This window comes from Kryptolebias marmoratus, linkage group LG6, assembly GCF_001649575.2.
Source record: "Kryptolebias marmoratus isolate JLee-2015 linkage group LG6, ASM164957v2, whole genome shotgun sequence".
NCBI classification, from domain to species: domain Eukaryota; kingdom Metazoa; phylum Chordata; class Actinopteri; order Cyprinodontiformes; family Rivulidae; genus Kryptolebias; species Kryptolebias marmoratus.
In genome coordinates, this window is record NC_051435.1 from 8897764 (window position 1) to 8920118 (window position 22355).

General features: G+C 37.5%; 1 protein-coding gene across 1 annotated transcript in view; it reads right to left on the reverse strand.

Moving 5' to 3' along the window:
* LOC108240414 (receptor tyrosine-protein kinase erbB-4) overlaps positions 1 to 11616 on the reverse strand; it is a 240332-nt gene extending 228716 nt beyond the window's left edge. Inside the window, exon 1 of the mRNA XM_017423864.3 lies at positions 11175 to 11616. Within this exon, the coding sequence (XP_017279353.1) occupies positions 11175 to 11253 (79 nt within the window). The 5' untranslated portion in view covers positions 11254 to 11616. The remainder of the gene's footprint in view (positions 1 to 11174) is intronic.
* Positions 11617 to 22355: the final 10739 nt, after the last annotated feature.

A 22355-nucleotide genomic window follows, 5' to 3' on the forward strand; every position in this document is an offset into this window, starting at 1 on the left:
CTGTTTGCTGAGTATCACTTCTGATACTACACACACAGATAACTTAAAGTTAAATTCTACATAGTTTGAATATCGTGAATAAAAAGTCAGATTTCTCTATTGCGCACACATTTATGCACAACCTGTCACACTCCCAACTTTTCTTGTGTCTTGATCACCTGGCTGCTGTTTATGTAGTGGGTGTGTATGCGAGTGTTGTTCTCACATACATACACACACCACACATACACACGAATCCTAGCTGGCATAAAGCAGAAAGTCAGGCTACCCTGTCAGGCCCCCGAGGGTCCTCGTTGGTTGAGTGTCCATTAGGCTGATGAGGTTTGGCAGCTCATGTTGCTGGAGTTACTGTTAAGTTTCAACCCTCCTCGTGGCTAGGCCTAATTAAACCTAGACCTCAGACCTAATTTAAAGCTAATTAGCTGTAGGGGTTAGCTACCACTACCACAGGCTGAGATGAGTGCTGTGTAATGTGTGTAGTAATGCGTGCTAAATGGCAGTTATTCAGTGAAAGACCAGCTGAATTAAGTGAACTTACCACATGCAGTTTAGATTATGTTTTTACCCAAAGCGGTTAACAGTACAAGCAGAACCATGGGTGCACACAAATTTCCACCCTGGAAAGCCCTGGTGATAACTGAACGTCTACATTTTCCAGAAAGTGCAGTGTCTCTCTGAAACATGCAGGAGCATTGCATTATAGTAACTTAGAGTAAGGAAAGAGTTTCTGTATTTGTGGTGCACAAAGAAACCAACTGGCCTGACTATATTTTTGTAGGAGCTACACAATAAACTGTCTGACCCTTGGGAAAGGCCCTATGTTTTCCCATTAAGCTATACTGACAGCTTGACATTTCCCAGGGTAGAGGGCTCTGATTCTGGTATGTTTTATTCATCCTATTGACTTTGCATTGCTGCCAACCCAGACAGAGAGCAAAAGCCTGAAGTGTGGTAGGCGGCAGTGAGAGGAAGAGCAGGAGACACCTGTTGTTATTGAGTTTACTGCTCAAATAACCAGCTACATCCTTGACAATGCCAGGTGATATATAAACAAGATATCAATATGCATCTAGAGATGAAGAGATGCACAAAAAAAGATAAATCTGCATTTTTACAAAAATAGATTTTGAACAGTTGGGTATTTCTAGAATGTGGGCTTAAAAATGTTAAGTCTTTTTACATTTTTAAAAATTTCTGACTGATGGCCAAGTTATTCTAAGTTCATTAGTGATGGTAACTGGTTTTAGTCATGTAAAGTTGTAAACATCTGGTCTGTCTGGAACGGTTACATTTTAATAACTCAGTTAAATCTCAATCTGAACATGTTGCTTTTTAAATTTTTTTTTTTTTCTTCCCCTAACATAATGAAGATTTGACATGACCTGGAAAGCACTTGCGCTCATCTCAAGGCACATCACGTGAGGCTGGTAGCCTGGAGTTGTGGCAGGAGCCGCCTACAAGACAAAGCACTTGGAGCAAGGAGACACTGTGGGCCTTGTTCCCCTTTTACCAGCTCCATGTCAAATGAGTGTTTGCTTACTGGGAGGACCAGAATCCCCCTGGAGAGGAAGCAGTTTGCAGCCTACTAGATACAACACAACAACACACACCCTAAACTTAGTGTAGGCACATTCTCAGTCAGATGTAGCCTATCATTGTAACAAGAAGGGTTAGGCTTTATGAATATGATTAACAGATTCAAATGCTGGGGTCATGAGATTATCAGACTGATTCCTAGGAAATTTCAAATTCCTAAATATCTATAATTTATGTCAAAAGAAAAAAAAATGTGAATATTAATTTACAGTGATCAGATTGTATTTATTTGTCCAACTGTAGAAATAAAAATTACTTTATTTTCTAACAAATTGAGGCAAAGCATCTATGCCATTCTTTGTCTTTTACTTCCCTATTTGAATTGTCCCAGCATCTGGATAGGTCTCACCAGTGTCCTTGCTGACGCCCCCGAGTGAACCAGGCCATGTCAAACCTGAATCCATCAATCAGTCAGTGCCCACCGCAGAGAGACAGAGGGGTCGGCAGAGATGGAAGGATGAGGATAGCGAAGAACAGGGGTAATGTGAAAGGTAAAGTAAAGCCAGCAGTTCACCCTCCCTGCCAATCTCCTTGTCTCCCTCCATCCACAGCCTTAAGAAATTCCAACTCTTATGGAGTTTGGGGAGTCAGTTGTCAGGTCACAAAAGGCTCTCACAACAAATTTTAATCAAAAGGCTCACAGATCTAAGCACATGTTTAAGGAGAGAGGAAGAATGTCACAATAAAAAAAGGAAAAGGGAAAAGAATGAAACACAGCTGTCATGGGAAGGGCACAGATAGAATAAAACGAGTTTAAGAAGGTACATGAGAACAGAAAAGAGGACAAGAAGGAGGAAATAAGATAACGACAGAACAAAAGTAAAAAGACAGAGGTGACAGAGCTATGGATGGGCCAGCAGGTATGTGTGTCCTGCAGAATGAAGTGCCCCTGTCAGAGCCTTAACTTCCCCCATGGGCTGCCTCTGATTAATTGTCCGTCCAGCTCCTGTGATAGCGACCACTTTAACCAGGACTCCTGAGACACTCACCCATGTCCCATCCTCCAACAAAACACACCTCTTCCCCCAATGTACCAGGTTGACTGGCTGCCCCTTTTTGGCTATAATTAGGATTTTTTTTTCTCCACTTCCAATCCCTCATTGCTTTCTTTTTTTCTGTCTCTTTCTGGCTGCTACAAATAACCTTACATCAGCACCCCTTTCACCTTGCCGTTGGGGGATAATGTCTCTCTATGGGAAAGAGGCTTTGGAACAAAAACAGGAGGGCTGAAAACAGCATGATATGCAGTGCGTTCCCCCCCTGTGTGTTTACACATGCTCTGGTGACTGGCTGAGATAAAGCACCCCTGTCTCAGGTAAACACTAAAGCGCAGCAAGGCAAAATGGCAAGGTTGACTTTAGTCCTGCTTTGCACTTGCACTCCAGCTCCTCTTTCGTTTGATATAGTTCCATATCGTCACAGACATTTTTAATCAAACAACCACATACATACAAAGAAAGAATTACTGTTAAGAATATTGCATATTATGTGGTTGTAGCTTCTACAAAAAACTAGCAAACTTCTTAAAACAACAGTCAACTCTTGAAGCTATATTATCACAGAGATAAAAGTTCCATATTGAATAATTATGATTTAAATGTCAGGCTGTGATACAAACTGTAGCTTCTCTACATGAACAATAGCTGTCATACAAATCATATTCCCTTTATCTTCTTTTTTCTCTCTCTGCTGTAGAACCATAGCATCCATCCGGATGGCTATATAGCCAGCCCCCAAAAGCAGCCAAGGTCAATTGCCTTTCCTGCTCCTCTCATCTTGTGCTTTATGTACCTTCACATCCAGGGAAAAGGAGCTGTGCTATTTCTGCTTTGCTGCAAGGTGACTGCTGCTTCGTCGGAGCGACAGCCACACTAAAGCAGGTGGCTTGAAAGAAGTATTTCACTAAATTTCACTTATTTTTTTAATAAATTATTAAAATCCACACAGAAAAGTAAATGTTCACACCTACTTTTTTTTCCTAAATCATCCTCACATCTATCCTGACTTTAATGTGCTGTAGATAATAATCTTTTTGAAAGGCCTCTGTTTTTGTGGAAACAAAACATGTTAATGTGGAGGGTATATAGGAGTACCACTGATGGATACTAAAAGATGTGAAAGACCATAATGTGTATTTTAACAAAGATATTGATCAGTTCTAACACCTCAGTGATTATGCCATTAAGCATTGAGTAAACTCTATTTTCTGGTTTATGTTTTGTGTTTTTGGAACAAAACCAATTTTCCCCCAAACCAGATTTGTGAACTTAACGGATCCTTCAACATTAAAACAGCAGCACTGGTAGTCATTTTGTTAAAGACAAGTGTGTTGAAAGATTTAGAAAAAAAGGTACAATCACAATATTTCATCTTAAATGTAGAGAAATATGTGTCTTAGGTGGTTAGCATGAAAAATAATCTATTATGCATCCTACTTTTTCACACTTTCACCTGGACTTTTTTGCCTCTGCATGCTTAGCTGTGACTCATTCTTCACTGCTATACTCTCTTTTACTTACACACAATGGATATATTATAAACTAATAATCAGATGAAGAGTTATCTACTTTCATTTTTGTGATATTTGGTGAATACATCACTGTGATCATTTGTGGGATTACACTTTAATAATCTTTGGCATATTTATTTTTTTTATTTATCACATTTTTTCCTTTCTGTGTGTATGGTAAAGTACTGAAATTTTAAAGGATTTCTGTTATTATTTTTTATATAAGCGATAGCATGTTTGGTGCAGTCATTTTTCATCCTTGCATAGATAAACTGTTTCACAGCAGAGTCTGAACCCCCACCCCTTATTTCTCTCTCGCGCTTGCTCTCCCTCTTGCTCCCAGTTGCCTCTTTACAGCTGCTATGACTGACTGCAAACTCATTTATTACAGGTCACAAACACCAAGTGCTTCATTTAAAAGGACATCCCACCCACCCCACCTCTCTCCTCCACACCTTCCAGAGCAAGTGAAAAATTGACCTGCAAGAATAGCATCCAGGGCACACCGCTCCATTAATCGGAGGCCAACAGCACCCAAAAAATGGCAACAGGGTTTGAACCATGGGGTCAAAGCAGAAAGACAAGTGGGGTAGTTCAGTGACATTTTCAATTCTGCTGTTCAGCACTGGTCAGAGCCAAATGCAAAGAGCCAATGAACAATACTCTTTTTTAACAGAATTATTGACAAAAATCTAATTAAAATTATTTTGTATGTATTTTGATAGAAAAAATACAAATCCATTGTGTCTGTCTTAGTTCTAACTCATGGAATAACATTCAAGTTTGTTACATATTTACTGAGGCACACAAATGCCCAAATCAAGCTTGCTTTATTTATTTATTTCATGTGAAGCTTGTATTCTGCCGGTCATATCACTCAAAGCTGTCTGTAATTACATTGTACATGCAGATTAGTTATGAATATTTTAGAAGGGGATTACCAAAAGAGGAAAGAAACAGAGAAGGAAGGAGTCGAGAGAAATCAGCCCTCTAACATACACCCACATGCAGAACTGCATGAAAAGCTCGTTTGAAGGTGGAGCTAGTCTTTCATGCCCAAGTTGTCAGCCTATTATCATCCTTTCATATATTTGCCACCGTTATTAACTGTGAGCGGGAATAGAAAAATAACACAAAAAGTGAGAATAAAACACATCACTCTAATATGTCAGACTGTCTCTTCAGAGAGACGAAGAAGTAGAAGAAGAAAAAGCCTATGGCAGACCGACTCTTATCATCAAACTCTCATTCTGAAATGTGGCGGTAATGAGTGTGTCTTAACAAAGATTAGCCATAATTTCCATTGTCATTTTAATGCTCCCACATAATGTGGAGGCTTACAAAGCCAAAGATGAAGGCAGAGGGTGGGCAGAGGAAGACGAACAAGCAGACACTAGAGCAGAAAGGGAGTCTCTGGAGCTTGGTTAGTCTGTCAGTCACCCTCTATCCTTCCAACCATGCATTCACTTGCACACTGAAGGACACAATCACCACACACACACTCACACACAGTATATGTACTTTTTTCCACACACTTTGTCACTGCATTTTGAAACCCTCAAAATGTGATTGTCAAAAGGTTCAGTGCCTGAAAGCCTCCTGCAGCCCTCCAGTAGGATAGACGGGCTTATTGTTAAAAGAGTAGCAGCAACAACAAAAGAGATCAAAAGCCTTGCAAACTGACAGAAATACATGGTGCGTTCAGGCTCCAGACATGTATATTGTTTAGTGAACACTGGATTGAGGCTTCCAAGGGCCTAGAACATGCACATTTGCTTCTCCTATAAAGTGAAAGCTCAGGGTGAAGGCTATGTGGGCATGTGTAACAGTGTGCAAGTAAGGTTTGGTGGTTTTTTGCCAATGTATGATGCAAGTTGGCATCGGTTAATGGTTATAACTTCACGCAAATTCAATTTTAAACTTTATTACAAATGTTACTACCCAAAAATGTCAGTTTAGATTACTAAAATATTAATATTTTGCAAACAACTCTGAATATTATCTTGCAAAAAAAAAAAAAAAACCAGAGCTGAACTCTGTTGTTTGCTTGAGTCTGAGAAAATATTACCATGTCTTAAAAATGTGAGGGCAAGTTTTATCTTAGTTTGAATAATTTACATGAAACAATGATTAAAGCTTGTATGCAGGACTACTACCTATACTCGTGGAATTGTTTTTGTGTTGATGTTCCTTGAGTGTGGTTTTCTTCCTTCCTTTCTTTCTTCTCCCAGGAAGTAGGGTATTTTTTTATTAAACATTATTAAAAAAAAGATTAAAAATAACACACACTTTTAGAGTGCATGTTTGTTCATCCTGTGCTACCGCAGAAACATGACTAGCTTTATGGACAATAACTTACACTCTCAGAAAATTAAAAAAAAAAAAGTAAAAAAAAAAAATTTAAATGGACAAGATGTCAAAAAATATATTAATCCTAAATTCTAAAATGGAACTTTTACCTATTTAGATTATGTAAATCACACTTGAACCTTGGAGCAAAAGCAATGCAAGGAGTAAAGTCTTTTTGAATGACACATGCCTTTGCTGTTCAGGACACCTCGTCACTTGGCTTTTCGTCCCGGGGTACCGTTTCTGTTGATTGAATTGCATCCTACTTAAAAACCCTAAATGCCAGCAAAAACACTACCTTGTCCTTTTGCAAGCTCTTCCTGGTGGCAAAATGCACATTCACCAACCTAATTAAAGTGTAGTTGATTGATTTCCCCACAACTAAGAATTAGCTATTAATCTGTTCTAACTAGCAGTTGTATAAAGGAGGACATGTTTTGAGCATATGAGTGTCTGCAGCACTACCTTGTTAATGAAGGACTTTGGTTGCTGCATATTCAGCTCTCAGGGTCTGTGCTGCAAATAGGCTAACAGTACTTCTATTTGCATTTTTATTTTTTTTATTTTTTTTTTTGCTCTTATTTTTCCCCCCTTCAAATAAAAAAATGTCAAAGCTTCCTTAACTTACAGCAAAAAAAAAAAAAAGAAGTTATAGAAAACAGAGAAAACAAAGTTTGAGACAAATAAAAAGGAAATACATTCTATTTCTAATACACCTTATCAAATTCACAGTAATCTAATTGCTTGTAAGATGCGCATGAAACACATAATTTGCATTTTAAATCTGTACGTGATAAACAGCTGGCTCAGTTAAACAAGTACCAGATATAGGTGATGCTGTAATCCTGTTAAAACATCCTTCATTAAAAGGACATTTAACAGCCAAGCTGACAATGATACATAATAGAACACATGCGCATCTATAGTGCATTTTTAACTGCATATGATAAATGAGGGTTCAGGAGTTTGTAAAGGTCACACTGGATATGATCCAATCATTTCTGCTGGCTATGGATAGTAGGATTAGAAGCCCATCAAGAAGTCAACACTGGAAAAATGTTTCTCCTATTTAATCTTCAGACATAATCAGACTAAAAACAACTCATAAAGTAATAAAGAAAACGAAAAATATAAATGTTTATTACAGCCTATTTAAATTACTAATGCTAATAAAAAAATGAAATAGAAGGTGACAGACCAACGTATTGCTGTTATTTTTCTCTAAGATAAACTTGGGTAACCTTGTGGACCTTTATTGATGCAAGAGTTTCAACAGTTTTTTTGTTTTTTTTTTATTGTTTTTTTTGTTGAGACAACAGGAGAACTTTAAAGAAAATGCCATGGTTTTCAACAATCTCACAATGAATCTTGTTGCATATTATATAACCAAAGAGGCTTTTTTATCATTTGTATCTGGCTACAAAATTAAATCCCCAAGAAAAACAGACACAACAATTTTTGTTATGTTGTGGGGGGGTTTTTTCCACTCACAACTACTCACCAGAGACAAAAAAAACAATACTCTAAACACCTAAATGTTATAGCATTTAACACATTTTGAATAATAATAATTGGGCTTACATCAAGAATTGGCTAAAAATATATATTTTACTATTTTAAAAGCAGCAAAGAAAGTGTTGAGATCAAATTAAATAGAAATCAATTTATAGTGGATCAAGGGCTAAATGTCACCCCTCATCTCTAACCCAGACAGAGACAAAGGGGACAAAAGCACAAAGGTTCACATTCCTTTTTCCAACAAATGAAAGTGAATCACCACCTAATCAAAGACAGCCATTCTTCTAATATAAAGCCTAGTGTCGGTGCAGGGTCAAAGCTCCTTTAACAGGCGATAGTAGATATGACTGTAAGAGGGCTTTGTGACATAGAGGAACTGTGTAGGCCGCTAAATGTGTCACCAGTCTTCCCCTCTGTGCTTCGAGAAAACACACAACACAGAGAAGTCTACAAAAATTTGCAGTCTTTGTTGTAACAGTACAAAACTGAGTGAAAGGAATGAAAAAAAGCTTTTATTTTTTCATTTTTTTTCTTGATTCTCTCTTTGAGCTGCACTTAACCCTTGTAAACATTTTGATTTACTATGAACTCACAAGACAGTGGTACAGCCCTGTCAGTTTTAGTCCAATAAACTGTGGGTGCAACCATGAGATAAAGGGTGAAACAAGCTAAACATCCTTCAACTACCTTCTCCGTTACAGTTCGGAGTCAAACGAAGGAAAGAGGAAACAGTCAAATCCGTGAGACAAAAGAACTTAAGGATTTAAGTGATTGATCTAAATGCAGCTGCACTAAATAGATAAGTTGGATGCACGCCTTCATTCCCATTATATGAATATTCATATTCACAGATGAAGTTTATGAATGTGGCCATATGGCTCCGAATTGACAGCTGTATGCATTCCCGAGCTCATACAGCTCCAGTGCGTAGCTGCAGTCAAATGAAGAGGAGTGTGCAGTGCAGGGACTTCTGTGGTACACTCAGCAGATTGTAACGAGCAGACCCTGTGGTTGGCTTAAAAAAAAACAACAACAACTCAAAATTCCAGGTCAACTGAGGAATTTTAGAACATTCTAAGATTTACAGCAATAAGGAGACTAAATGTTAATCTGCGGAAGGTGGGATTTTAGAGACAAGAAAGGCTAAAGCAACACAAATGGTAAATGGTTTATTTTAATTTAGAGCTATGACTCATTAGGGAAGACACATCAGCATCAAAGAACCGCAAGCAGAAACAACTGTGGAGAGATGCATGTGAGTGTGGCACCCCGTGTGTTTACGTTGCAACTCATTCTCTCTCACACACGCACAAGCACACACACACACAAGCACAAACGAAGGATGTTGCCTTTTCTTTTCACAGAGAAGTTAATCCGCATTTATGCCAATTCTCTCCCTGATATTTGTATAATCCGCTCTTTCTGCATTTGTCTGCAGCTCTCTGTTGTGTTGCCTTTTCTTCCAAGCACACTCACATTCATTGGAGCTCCACTGGTGGATGATAGTTTTAGCTTCTGTTAAAGTGAATTACTGTCTCTGTCGTTCTAATCCTGGTTCTGTTGCTAAAACACAGGTGCAAGAAGAAACCCCACAGAGATCTGACATTTTTACTCTTCCATTTTGGTAAAATATATGAGCCTTACTATATTAAAACAAAACAATAGCTCCTGTCAAAATAAAGCTAATTAAGAATTTTTAGTTTGCTTCACAGGCAGAAATTTTAGTTTTAGATCTGCCATCCTTCTTTCTTTAGACGTCTGAACCTTTCTAACCTTTTGTTAATTATAATTATTTATTTCACTCACTCTGTGAAAAACTCTACATGTCTTTAAAATACACATAACTTTAAAGGCAATTTCTGGCAAAAGAGCAACTTTTCTTTCTTTTTTTCAAGTTTTGAGTCAATATGTTTTTAAGCAGTAAAATAAATGCAAGACAGTAAAATGAACTTTCCCTCTAAAAGCAACAATAATCATCAAAAGAACAGCCAAATACCTTTGCACAATCCAGTCTGTGGATACTGGATAGCAATTTTAGGAATATATTTTTTCCTCATTACATATTGTCATGCAAAATGTTTAATGTTTAGTCAAATGTGTTTCAAGAAGGCAGGAAGATAATAACTTCTCTGTTTTTATTTATTTTTTACTATTATTTTAGCGTGCTGTTCAATTATAGTCTTGGGTGCTTTTAATTGTAGACTTGCAGGTGATTATGCACAATGATGATGGTGATGATGATTTAGCCCATTTCAGTCCTTTAAGGAAAACATCAGTGAGTGCTCCTATGCCGCCCTGTGCGTAAAGAGCGTCACTGCACTGAGCAAACAGTGCTGCCACTGTCACACTAAAGCCCTGTGCGCTGCAGCGCTGTCAAACTGAAGCCCACAAAATCCCTGAGGAAAAAGGAGAAATACTATGATTTCACAAGAATCTGCTTTGCTTTTTATCCTGATTACTTTATGTATGTATCTTCACTATTGCTATTTCACGCCTGATAGAATTACACTCATTAACTGCTAGACAACAACAATGGACTCGAGTCAATAAGTTTTAACTGATGTGTCCTTTGATCGATAGCACTGGCAGGGCGTAAAGCTGTTACACACACAACCTGCTGTCCTAGAAACTGTAGCATGTTAATTAAAAACGATAACCACTGTGTCGCACAACCTTAATTTATCTGCAAGGGTGAAACAAGAGCGGAGTTTGGCAGCAACTTGCGAGACAGTTGCGCATTTGACAGCTTGCTTATCCACATGAGCAATCTCCTTTTAAACCAACTTTGTCATATCTCTGTGTCTGTGTAGATAGCTCACTGACACGTGTTGTGGACATCGACTGCTCTCCTTTATCAACAGCGTTGCTTTGTAAAAGAAGAAACGAGTCATTCGACCGGTTTCCTACGGCTAATCAGACGCAGCTCACTGCTCCAACCTGCCATCTGCTTCAATCATGTGATTGTGAGGACCTGAGATTATTGTGTTTCTTATTTTAGCCAGTAAATAAAAACAGTATGAACGCTTTGGATCTCTTAACCCCCCATCTGAGCAGTTCCGTGCGTAACAAGGACCAGCATTGATTGATTAAAAAAAAAAAAAAAAAAAAAAAAAGTACACTCGGTGGTTGGCTGCGCTGCGCTCCGCGCGCACTTACCAGCTCCGCGGTTACACGGGGGGGCAGGCACTTGCCTTTCACTCACCTGATTGTGAAGAGCCGAACCCAAATAAGAGGCTTGTCAGGAGAAAGCCGAAGCAACACAGGGCAGTCGTTGGTTTCATTGTTGTGCTTGGCAGGTAGCTCCTTTAAATTCACATGTCCAGCGACGTATCCTTCCTTAACAGCCAGAAAGGATGGGTCGTTTGCATTTGGCGGCTCCTCAGCCTGCGAGTTTGAGGACTTTGTTTGCTTCTGAATAAGTTTACAGTTTGTCCGAGGGTTCTTTATCGCGCCTCGCTGTGGCTTAATTTGTGACTGACGTGAAAGCAGAAAAACTCGGACAGACTAATGATTTCCAGCTCACGCTCAAAAAAAGAAGCTTGCCTAAATTGCGTAAAGCACTGTACTCATGCCATTACTCCCCGACTTAGACACAATATGCAGCTGCAGACTCTCATTCTTCAGACACACCTCCAGGTCCCCTGAACCCCTCCTACCAGCACCGTGATTGGAACAGGGGCCCGGCTATCACCCGAAACCCCGCCAGGCACAGCTTCATGCGCGATGCAATTGGTTGGCACGAGATCCCGAAACCTCTTGAATTTGTGCATCGGCTCTGTTGCACCTGTCACAAGGAACACAGCAGAGATCAACTCTGCCAGGAGGATTTATATATGCAATAAGTAAAACAGAGCTGACTATCACTTACAGGTGCCTATGGAAGACCTTATCAAGATTTGATAAGATAAAGTTTAATTTTCAAAGAGTTGATTTAGATTCAGATTTCGTGTTGTTGTTTTGTTTACTCATTTGTAGCTCCTGTAGTTTAATTGCTTGTGCATGTATGTTGCTTCACTTCATAAAATAATGAATAAATAACTCAACTGGGCACAAAAGGGAGCTTTTTTACATCAAAATTATAACCCAAAGCTGTTTGCTTTTCTTGTTTCATCTTAGGCAAAGTTTCAATTTTTCCTCACTTATCAGACTGCATTACTGTTGATGGCAATGTTTCTCCTTATCAGGAGTATTTTTCTCCCAGCCAGGGATGACTTGGTGAAAATGACATAAAAAAAGAGTGGAATCAAAAGTTTAGATGGATATATTAGTTTGCTTTCTGAGGTAACTTTAATAGTTCAAAAAGTCGTGACTTTGCAGCAGCAGCAAGTTAATAAAGACAATGGGAGTATGGAAAACAATGTGACGAAAGGTTATTACTTTCACATTGCAGCTGGTGCCTACGTTTGCCTTTTAAGAGCAGGTTAAATGCCTCCTGGAGTTACAGTATGTCAACACATCTGGCCAAAATTAAGACTGTCCTAACCCCTCTGCTCTTCTGTTTTCACCTGACATTCTTATGACACTTCAAAGAAAAAAAAAATCATGCAAAGCTTTAAAAAATATTTTTAAAAATCTTTGTATTACTTTTATCAGTAAATATGCAGCAAAGTTCAATGAAGACATTCTTATTATTGTTTATTGTAAGAATGATTAATAAAGTTAAACTGCATTAATCTAGGCACATAAACAGAAAAATAAAAGTACAAATGGTTATCCATCAATTTAAAATGCAATGACATTTGTTTCTGAAGAACCTAAGGAGGTGTGTCATCTAAAATCTTTTTCATATGGAGTCTTTATAGGACATATGAGTAATATTTATTTATTCAAAACTAAGTTAGCTTTACAATGACTGTGGGAGGCAGGTTCCCTCCCCTTTTATTTACCATTGTAAAAAAAAAAAAAGAAGAAGAAGTGTGCCTGAGCAACAATCCACTCAGTCTCATAAACATCTCTTAGAGCTGGTGGAAGGTCACACCTCCCCAGAGATCACTGAGTGCTTTTCTTTACTCTGTTAGGGAGTTCTACTCCTTGGCCACTCACAGCCACTGCTGCTGAAGCTTTGAGCTGAACCTCCGTGCTCTAAGTGTACCCCACACTTTTTACAGTCATATTCAGTTTTCACTTTGAGGAAAGTCAAAACACAATCGCTGGCTCTGATATGAATAGTGCACTGAACTGTGAGGGGCACTTCTTGAACCTCTGCTGCAATGTTGACCCTTAACCAGTGGGGGGCAGTCCAATTCTCCCCACACAGGTCATAGGACCAAGGAGTGTCACAGTGGGTGGGGGTCATGGAGTTAGGCAATTCTACCTGCCACCAGCTAGTTTCCTGTCTCTCTGTTTGACATTGGCTTCCTAGCACAGAGATGCTTTATTAAATATTTCTCAGCAGAAATGAGCTTTTAATATCACTGACACCACAAATGTATTAAGAAATGTGGAAAAATGAGATCTGGCAGCATGTTATGAGGAAAGGCTTCACTCTAAATATGCCCCAAATGGCTGCCGTTTATCATTCTGAATACCAAAAATGCAATTTAGCGACACTGTGTATTTTCATTATACATTACAGTTTAAGAGGCACCCACTGTCAGTGTCAACTTAATGCTGTCAATTAGGTGCTTTATTCCAGGGATTATGAGAAGGAAGAAGAAGGGGTTTCATGTGTTCTCCTAGCCATTCCCCAGCGCCTGCTGTACAGCTAATCTAATACATAACCCCCTGATTTGTTTAATGGATGAGACTTTGCTGCTGCAAGAAGCACGCCAATAAAAGCCAGGCCCTCCAGAGGCTATTGTGCCTCATAATGATGCCAGACACACAATATGAGCGTTATGAAGCAATTTTTTATCATGCGGCACATTGTTTTGCTCCGTTGGTGCCGTGCAAGTAAAGGCAATCTCTCCCTGCAGCACAACACTTCTGCCTCACACTTAGATAAACCTTCAGTATGATAAACTGTGTCAGCCACGTGTTGCAGAAAGAAAAGGAGCTTGGAATAGAAATGCACACCCAATTGTGATGCCAGTTATTGGCTTTTCATTAGTTTTTTGTTATTCCTGGTTGGGTTTTTTGTTTTGCGTTTAGAGGGGTAATTATGAAAAATAAATAAATAAATAAAAACGTAAGGCCCTTGAAGAGAGTATCTTTAAAAAAAGTGTGTAATACAACTAAAATTAGATACACTGCATGTTAAAACAAACAAAGAATGAACAAATTAATAGCTAAATAAATAATTATTTGTTCAAGTGATGTAAGCTTGAGTGAGCCATGATTCAAAACTATATATATATTTATATATAAACTAGAACCAATAAATATAGTTTTTTCTCACATTTCCACACAAAAGACTTGATGATGGCAGATATTGTAGTGCTGCAGGTCCTCTTTCAGGTCTTTGAGTTTCTCTTTTTTCCTCAACAATACCAGAGAAATTGTGTTTTTAAAGGCTTCTCAAAAAAAGACCTGCTCCTTTCTTTTCCAAATGCTTTATCTGAAAAAAAGAAAAAAAAAATCTTATAATCGTTTGTTCTTGTTGGAAAAAAGAAAAGAAAGTTTGGTAAATATCACTGAAGCTGTCTGAGGATTGTAAAACCCTTAAAGACAGCACCTCAGAGTCTTTCAGGCGTTTTGCTGTGAACTCAGTTCAATGAAAAAAGTTGTAATAACCCCGGATTTTGGTTCATTCAAAGTGCATGTGCTTCTCTATTTAAAGCACATACTTACAGAATTATTAATCAGATGTGAGTATTGGACATATTCTCATTCCCTAATCACAAGGACAAACAGAAATAATGAGAATTTTTTGAGCATAGATTGCCATTGATTACGCCAGTTGACATTTCAGGCTGTGGGCTGTTCTCAAGTCTCACAAGATAAACAGCAATGACGCATCATTTGACATGTTGGCTGATAAAATTTCAATCAGCAGCCACCCCCATCGTCCTGTTCCTTTATGTGATTATTCATTGTTAAAGTGCACTTTTTGCAAAAAAACATGAAGTCTGAACAACTCGCTCTTCTAAAGTTCAGAAATAAACAGATTTTAATGACACAACATCTGTTTTTTGTGGGATTTTTGATGGAATTTTAATCATGCTGGTATATAAATAGTTTTTATTGTCTAATTTTTAAATACAAAAATAGTTGTTTTTATTCCAAAAAAATGAAAGAAATAAACTGAAGACATCTTGTGACTCAGTGTTTCTGCTAATCATATGAGTAAAAATTACTTTCTTAAAATGTCAGGCATGAGAAAATAATAATTCATTACAGAAGAATAAAACCATTTTTCAAAGGGAATTAACAATCAACTATTGAAAAGAAAGTATTAAAAGAGGAATTTTACTTTATATATATATACATATATTCCAACACACTTACATAGTTTGATGGTTTTTTATCAAGTTTTTAGGTATTTTTTTGTTCTCAAAGAAACCAAAAAAGCAATATAAGTCAAAAACATTAAGTTATTATTTATTTTATGGAATATTTTATACAATTTCACAAAATGGACTTATAATACATATAGATTGATAAGTGAAAGCTTGACCTGACCTGTGTTTTGATGAAAGACGTGCTTTGAATTTGCATCAGTTTTGAATCAATAACTAGCATCATTTATGCACAATTATCATCTGCATAGATAGCAGAAATATTGAGTCAGCAGTATTATGCAATTTATTTTTGTTTAATAATTCTATCTACAGATTACAGATAACTATTATCAAAATAATAATAGTAATAATAAAAACGTCCGTGATGATTACATGGCATTGCAATGCTCACACAGGTTCAATTAAAACTGACATGCACTAACATTGTGTGTAATCATCAGATTTTTGTGTTAACTGACATTTTTCTTGTTACAAGTTTTATTTTATGCACAATGTAATCTAAAGCTAGCTGATACTGAGTGTGATGTCTGATAATGAAAACAGCTTCTCATTGCTGAAGGAGCCATTTATTGTATAAAAAAAGGAGTGAAGTTTCACCGTATAGCAGAGGCATTTATAAATGTGTACATCAGTAAACATAAATCCTAAAAAGTACCTCTTTCCCACTGCAATTTGTTCACTCTGTCGCTCTCCTGAGGAAGAGGTGCATTAGAGATTATTTGGCTTTGTGGGAGACTTGTGTGAATCCATTTAAATGAAAAAAAGCACTAATAGTATTCCTCTGATTATACATGTTGTACACTCAAAGCCATTTCACTGCACATTTTTCCTGTCATCAGACTCATATAGTGGCTAAAGAGTGAACTGAAGCCCTGACTGGGTCTGCATGAGCCCGACTCAGTGAGCAATCAGCAGCGTTAGCGCATTACACACACATGATTACGTGGCCATTTCCTCAGTGAATGAGTCTCATCAGAAGTCAGTGAAGAATCCACTGAGTGTGTAATTGTTTGCCATTAGGGGAAATGTTGACTGGCATTGAGTCGCATCTCACTGCAGAGTTTGCTGACGAATGTTCTCTGTCCACTGAGTGAAGCGGGCTAATTCAGCTCTGAGTGGTGATGGAATTACTCAAAATCCCAAAACCATCAGATCAGTGAGGCCAATGCAAAATGTTTTCTTTCACTGTGGTTTCACTGCAGTGCAGGGCAAAAGGCACAGATGTTTGGTCTCTCTAAAGTGACACCAGATTTTCAATAGTATCATTCATTATACCAAACTCCAGAATGAAAATACCTCAGGGCTTTAAATGCACCAGTTCATGACTGTTTGAACTCCAACTTTGGTGTTTTAGGTGGTCTTTTCTAGAAAGTATCATATCCACAAATGCACCTCTATACTTTCTGCTTCCCTTACTCTACTAGCAGTCCCCCCCACACACTCACTCTCTCTCACACACACACACACACACACACACACACACAGTTACTGTGGAGCCTGCATTTCAGTGATGAATAATCGTTGCCATGCACCCTTGTGAAGGTGTTGTAAATTGAACCGCTTACGCAGCAAATTGCAGGGCAGTCAGAAGTTCAAATGAGGCTAACCATGTGAAGTTAAACCTGAAGATGAAGCAGAGAAAGGACTTTTCTCAAGTTATTAATGCTGCATTAAATGAGCTTTGCTCCTGCATGATTGGACTTGTGTGGATGGAAGCAATATTCAGCAGCAGAATAGGGAATTTGTTTTTAACAATGCTACCATCTACAGGATGGAACAGAAACATGCCCTGCCAGAGCAGTCTGTCAATATGTTCATGTAAAAGAACTATAGCATTAGTTTAACAAAATAGGAGTTGTTTTTTTTTTTTATAACTTTTGAGTATAACTATTCACTATGGTTTTGAAGAAAAACAAATCAAATCAAAAGACAAACATTTCTACAAACATTCTACTTCCTCTTAAAGGACTTATGTAATGGGAATTTACAGTATGTAATATTTAAAGTTAAAGATGTAGACACTGCTTGACAACATTCATATCTTTGATAAGGAGTTGGAGCCTGTTATTGTGGTGTTAGTTGTGTAAATAAAATTGTTTATATACAGCATATATAACTGTGAACTGAATAGTGAAGTTTTAGTTTTGATTTTTGAAAATCTCAGTAATTTACTGTTGTGATTTTCACTTCACCTCTACAATAGTTAACTATTGGATTAAACCCAGGGACTTCCAAGTTTCTCTTCTCATTTTTTTCAGATGTGTTAAAAAACGGTAAAATGAATAACTAAATTAGAAACTAGTTTTCCTTGATGGAATGTGTATTACCTGCTACTTTACATGCCAAAGATTGTGTTCAATCTGTTATTGACTGGATTGTGTGGCGAGGCCAGATTTCAGCTACAGTCACACTGGATTTAAGCTGAATACCTGTAAAACTAACCAAGTTATAAACATATTGAGGTCTGATAATACTGAATGCTGTGGGAGCCTTCTTGACCTGAGTTCACTCCAAAAATAAATCAAATGTACTCTCAGTGATCACTTTCTGACAGTTTCAATAAAATCTGTCCAGTGGTTTATGAAATACTTGGTTAACAGACAGAAAGAGTTGTATCCAACAATTATTGCCAAAGTCTCTTAAGCAAAGACCTCATACAGTCTGTTTACAGTCAGAGTGTGGGAATAACTCTCAGCTACTACCACACCAAATTTAAACTCAATAGATGTAACCCTCCTACACACAAACACACAGTTTCAGTCATCTCATATTGTTCCATTATCATCCTCTGCCACACAAGGCAACAAGCTACAAATACATTATGGATTATTTCTTTACAAACTACAAATATTAGTAACTGCTGGTAACAAAGATCAAATATGAATGTGTGAAAATGTTGAACAAAAATACTTGGAAAAGTAAGTTCCAAAATAGTTGTGTACACAAACACATTTTTGCCCTAAATGTAGAATCTATCACATTTTAAATATGATCACAGAAAGTTAATAATCTTAATTATTTTGTCACAAAATGCTGTCATAAAGAAGTCCTACAGACACACAACAACGTCAACACTGCTGTAGATTAAGGTGACAAATAACTGAGATTGAAAAAGGCAGGTAAGATGTAGAAAAACATTTTGTTTTTAAAAAAAGCTTCTAAATAATGTAAATATTTTCAAATCAAAGCATGGATTATTTATCCTAATAGCAGAGTAGTATATAGCTACATGAAAATCATAAAAAAAATATTTAAATAAGGCATGCTTGTGATTATGATTAAAGGAGCCTGATGTCAGTGAATCACCACTGGATGGCAGCAAAAGAATGTGTTTGAACAGGAGTGGACCTGAGGGCAATTATAAAGGGGAACAAAATAACAATAAAGAAAGATAAAATTACTATTTTTCATTTGTGGGCTGCTTGTTTTAAGGCTGTCATACAAAGAAAACAAACTGAAATAATGCAAGTCTTGTAAACCCAGAGACCAGACAAGGAATGTAAAACTCTTTATGAGCTTTGAGAAGCTTTTTATAGGAGAGATCTGTCCAAAGAAGTGTGATCACACAAAGGATGCCTGATCAGTCAAATGAAATCATTCTTTAGCAGTGATCTAAACTGTGTGCTGATAAACAAACCCTTCAAATGCTCTGTGAAAACTAACTATCAGTATGAAAGACATATGTCTAACTCACTATACTGAGTCAAAACTAAGACTTTACCATATTTGTGTCAACAGATTTTTCCACTCTACACTGGAATAATAATAATAGTTATAGATTTTATGTCTTTTATGTTGTTGTTTTTCTCATATAGAACTTAACGTGAAATTGTTTTAGAAACTAGATACAATAAAATTTGTCATGTTTTTGCTTCGGTGAGGAAGAGCAGTGAGGAAGACAATGACTTTATGTCAAGTGCTATATGACACAAGCTAAACCAGTCTGTGGGCCATGCAGGTTTTGCAGCTCGAGTTAAACAAAATGATACTGAATAAGAGGTATCACACAAAAATGTTCCTCTTCTACTTTGTAAAAAAAAAAAAAAAAAGAAGAAGAAGAAGAAGAAAAAAACATTCTACAGATCTTAGGAGGAAATGTTTTTTTTTTTTTCTTTCTTTTTTCCTACAGGCATAAGTGCTGTTTCAAAGTGTGTCAGTCTTTCCGTCTCATCCACTCTCCTCTTGACCCAAGAGTGAAACCACAACAGAAGCACTGACATTTAAAAAAAAGAAAAGAAAACGAGAAACGTGCCAGAACTACTTGCACCAACTTTTTCTTGAATCTCTTTCTCCTGTTTTTTTGAGCTGCAAAACAAGGCCGGTGTTTGAATAGCTTGTCAACAGAGAATAGAATGAAGTTGAACAGAAATTAATCAACATTAATACTTGCTTTTTCTTCCATAGCTGATTTATGAATTTATACTTTGAGATAAAAATCTTTTTAAGATGATGAAGAATACACCCTTCATTTTTTTTTCATTTTTGTGACATTTTTTTTACTCTGTTTGTGAAACTAAACATCTCATAATGAGTAATCAGCCCTGACTTCTCATCTTTTCTGAGAAGGCCAGTAAGGCCAAACCTCACAATTTTCTGGCAACTTCTCAGCATCATTTTACAGAAACAGATGTGTGTGATCCACCATGTTGATATCCTGAAAGTTATCTACATATCTAAGTGGAACACACAAGTGCCATAAATCAGCATTTGATTTCATTTTGAGTATCAGAGAAGAGAAATACAAGGAGTTACAGACTTGATGTGTCTTCTCCTTAGCCACACTAAACTGCAGGGGATGTGTTGCGAATGTAACAACATCCAGGGCTGACATTTTTAGTTTTGCACTCATCAGTTTGCTGTATGTGCGGTTGCCCTTTCAATTACATGTGATAATTTTGAACATGACTCCTTTTGTCAACCCCTTTTAGGTCCCACCCCTGAAAAACTTCACACTTTGCACTGAGAGAGAGTCTTTGTGACAGTCAAACTTAAAACGATGGGAACGAAAAAAAAAATTGTTCAAGCTCATCTAATCTTAGAAATTTCAGTGGTTACATGTGCTTCTTATTTCATGGCTGAAATTTAAAGGAGGCTAAATTTAGGCCTAAACTGATAAAACTTCCTTCTCCTTATTTGCTTTGTGTAAAAAAAAAAAAGGTTTGAGTTCACATTTATTTCCTGTTTTCAGTTCAGCTCATAGCAGCTGTGTATCCATTTATGTCAAACCACTAGTGTTCGCATCCCCACATCCCAGTTTCCTACAGCAAACCTGTGGCTGCTTGCTGCATGGCAGCCCTCAAACTGTATCTTCTTTTCCAATGTATTTTCACAGCTCAAGCTGATCCGCAGGTGTTCGCTGCTCCACAAACCCCTACATTCTCTCTTTCTGTCACATTCTGTGTCAGATGCATTCATCCCTCTTTCTCACTCTGCCTTTTTGTCTCAGTTTCTCTATTGTTGTTTCTCACTATGTCTTCCCTACTCTCTCAGTCTGACTTCCCAAGAAGCAACTAATGCAAGTGCTGATGTGTTTTTGAGCTCACTTTGCAAACTCTTCCTTCCTGCCTGTCCTCTGTCTTTTACCTAGTCTGCTCGTCTTCTAACTTTTCCACAGTCATATGTAGCAGCAGATTTTTTTTTTCTTTTTCTTTTTTTTTTTGGTCTAAAACACATTTCTCCACCTGTTTTTCTCTTTGTACTTTTTGCTCACCAAACATGACTGCACAACACGGGTAAGCAAAGGAAGGAAAATGGAAGTTCCCTTCCTCCCCACATAATATATAGACCTCGGTCTTTAACCACAAACCAGCCCACCATTACCCAGAAACCTTTGCATCAAGACACCAAGTCTCGCTAACATAGTGTCTGCACGATGTGTTAAAAAGTTGGCCTCAGAAATCTAAACTAGGAGCCTCATTTCCACTTAGCTGCTATAATATTTTTCTCAATAATGTTGTAACAAATAATTTTTTCAGTTGCACACACAAAATTATATCAAGTATCACCACTCAGCAAAAGAAAAGACAGTGGAAGAAGCCACAGACAAAAAGCCCATTTTGCACTGCCCAGAGATTCTCCAGCTTAATTGCTCCAACTTTACCCCATCATATATTTTCAACAAGAATGCTACACTAGTCAATGTCTGCAGTGCACACATCTTTTCCCAGTTTCTCACATTACAGCAAATGCAAGAAACACAAACTATTCACAAAGCTACTGTATTTGATATCAGCTTTCTACCGTGCTCCAACTGGCCTAACTAACTTCTTAAATATGGGTGTGTAACAGAAACTAACCAGGAGTGTGGGTTGTTGTTAGGAGTGTGTGTGTGTGTGCTTGCATACGTATCTTTTCTGGCATGTGTAAAAGTTTAAGGGCCTGTCCAAACATCCACCTGGCAGGAAAAACAGGAATAAGACTTGTCACCGGGCAATTGCACAACTCTCAGGAGGATTCACATTGTGGTAGTAAAGCTCTGGAATCGCTCCTTGCTCTTTTACTAAAAATCCAAAAAATGATCCAAGCTGCTGATACATTAAAAAAAAAAAAAAAACGCTTCCACAGATTCCACAGCTAGTCGTTACTTAAATGATTTGGAATGAACACGGCTTTCTTTTCACTTTTCATACAATGAGTGAATGTTTGTTCATTATAAGGTGTGTTTGTGACTAATCTAAGAGTAAAGTAAGTCAAGGTGTGGATGGCAATACTACTGATACTTTTAATGTCTCCATAGTTTTGTGTGGTCTAACAGGATCTACCAAAGAAGTGACTGCAGTGGAACCAGGAAAAGAAACTCTATACCTAAAGCTGCTGCAGCTGTTACTCCTGTTACTTTATTTTATTTCCAAAGTAATAACCTATTTATTATTTGGTAATAATCACCTGCATAATATGTTGCAAGGAAGTCTATGGATTTTTAAATAATGTATTAATGTGTTAATGTATCAAATGAATAATACACACCAAACACCCCCCCCCCC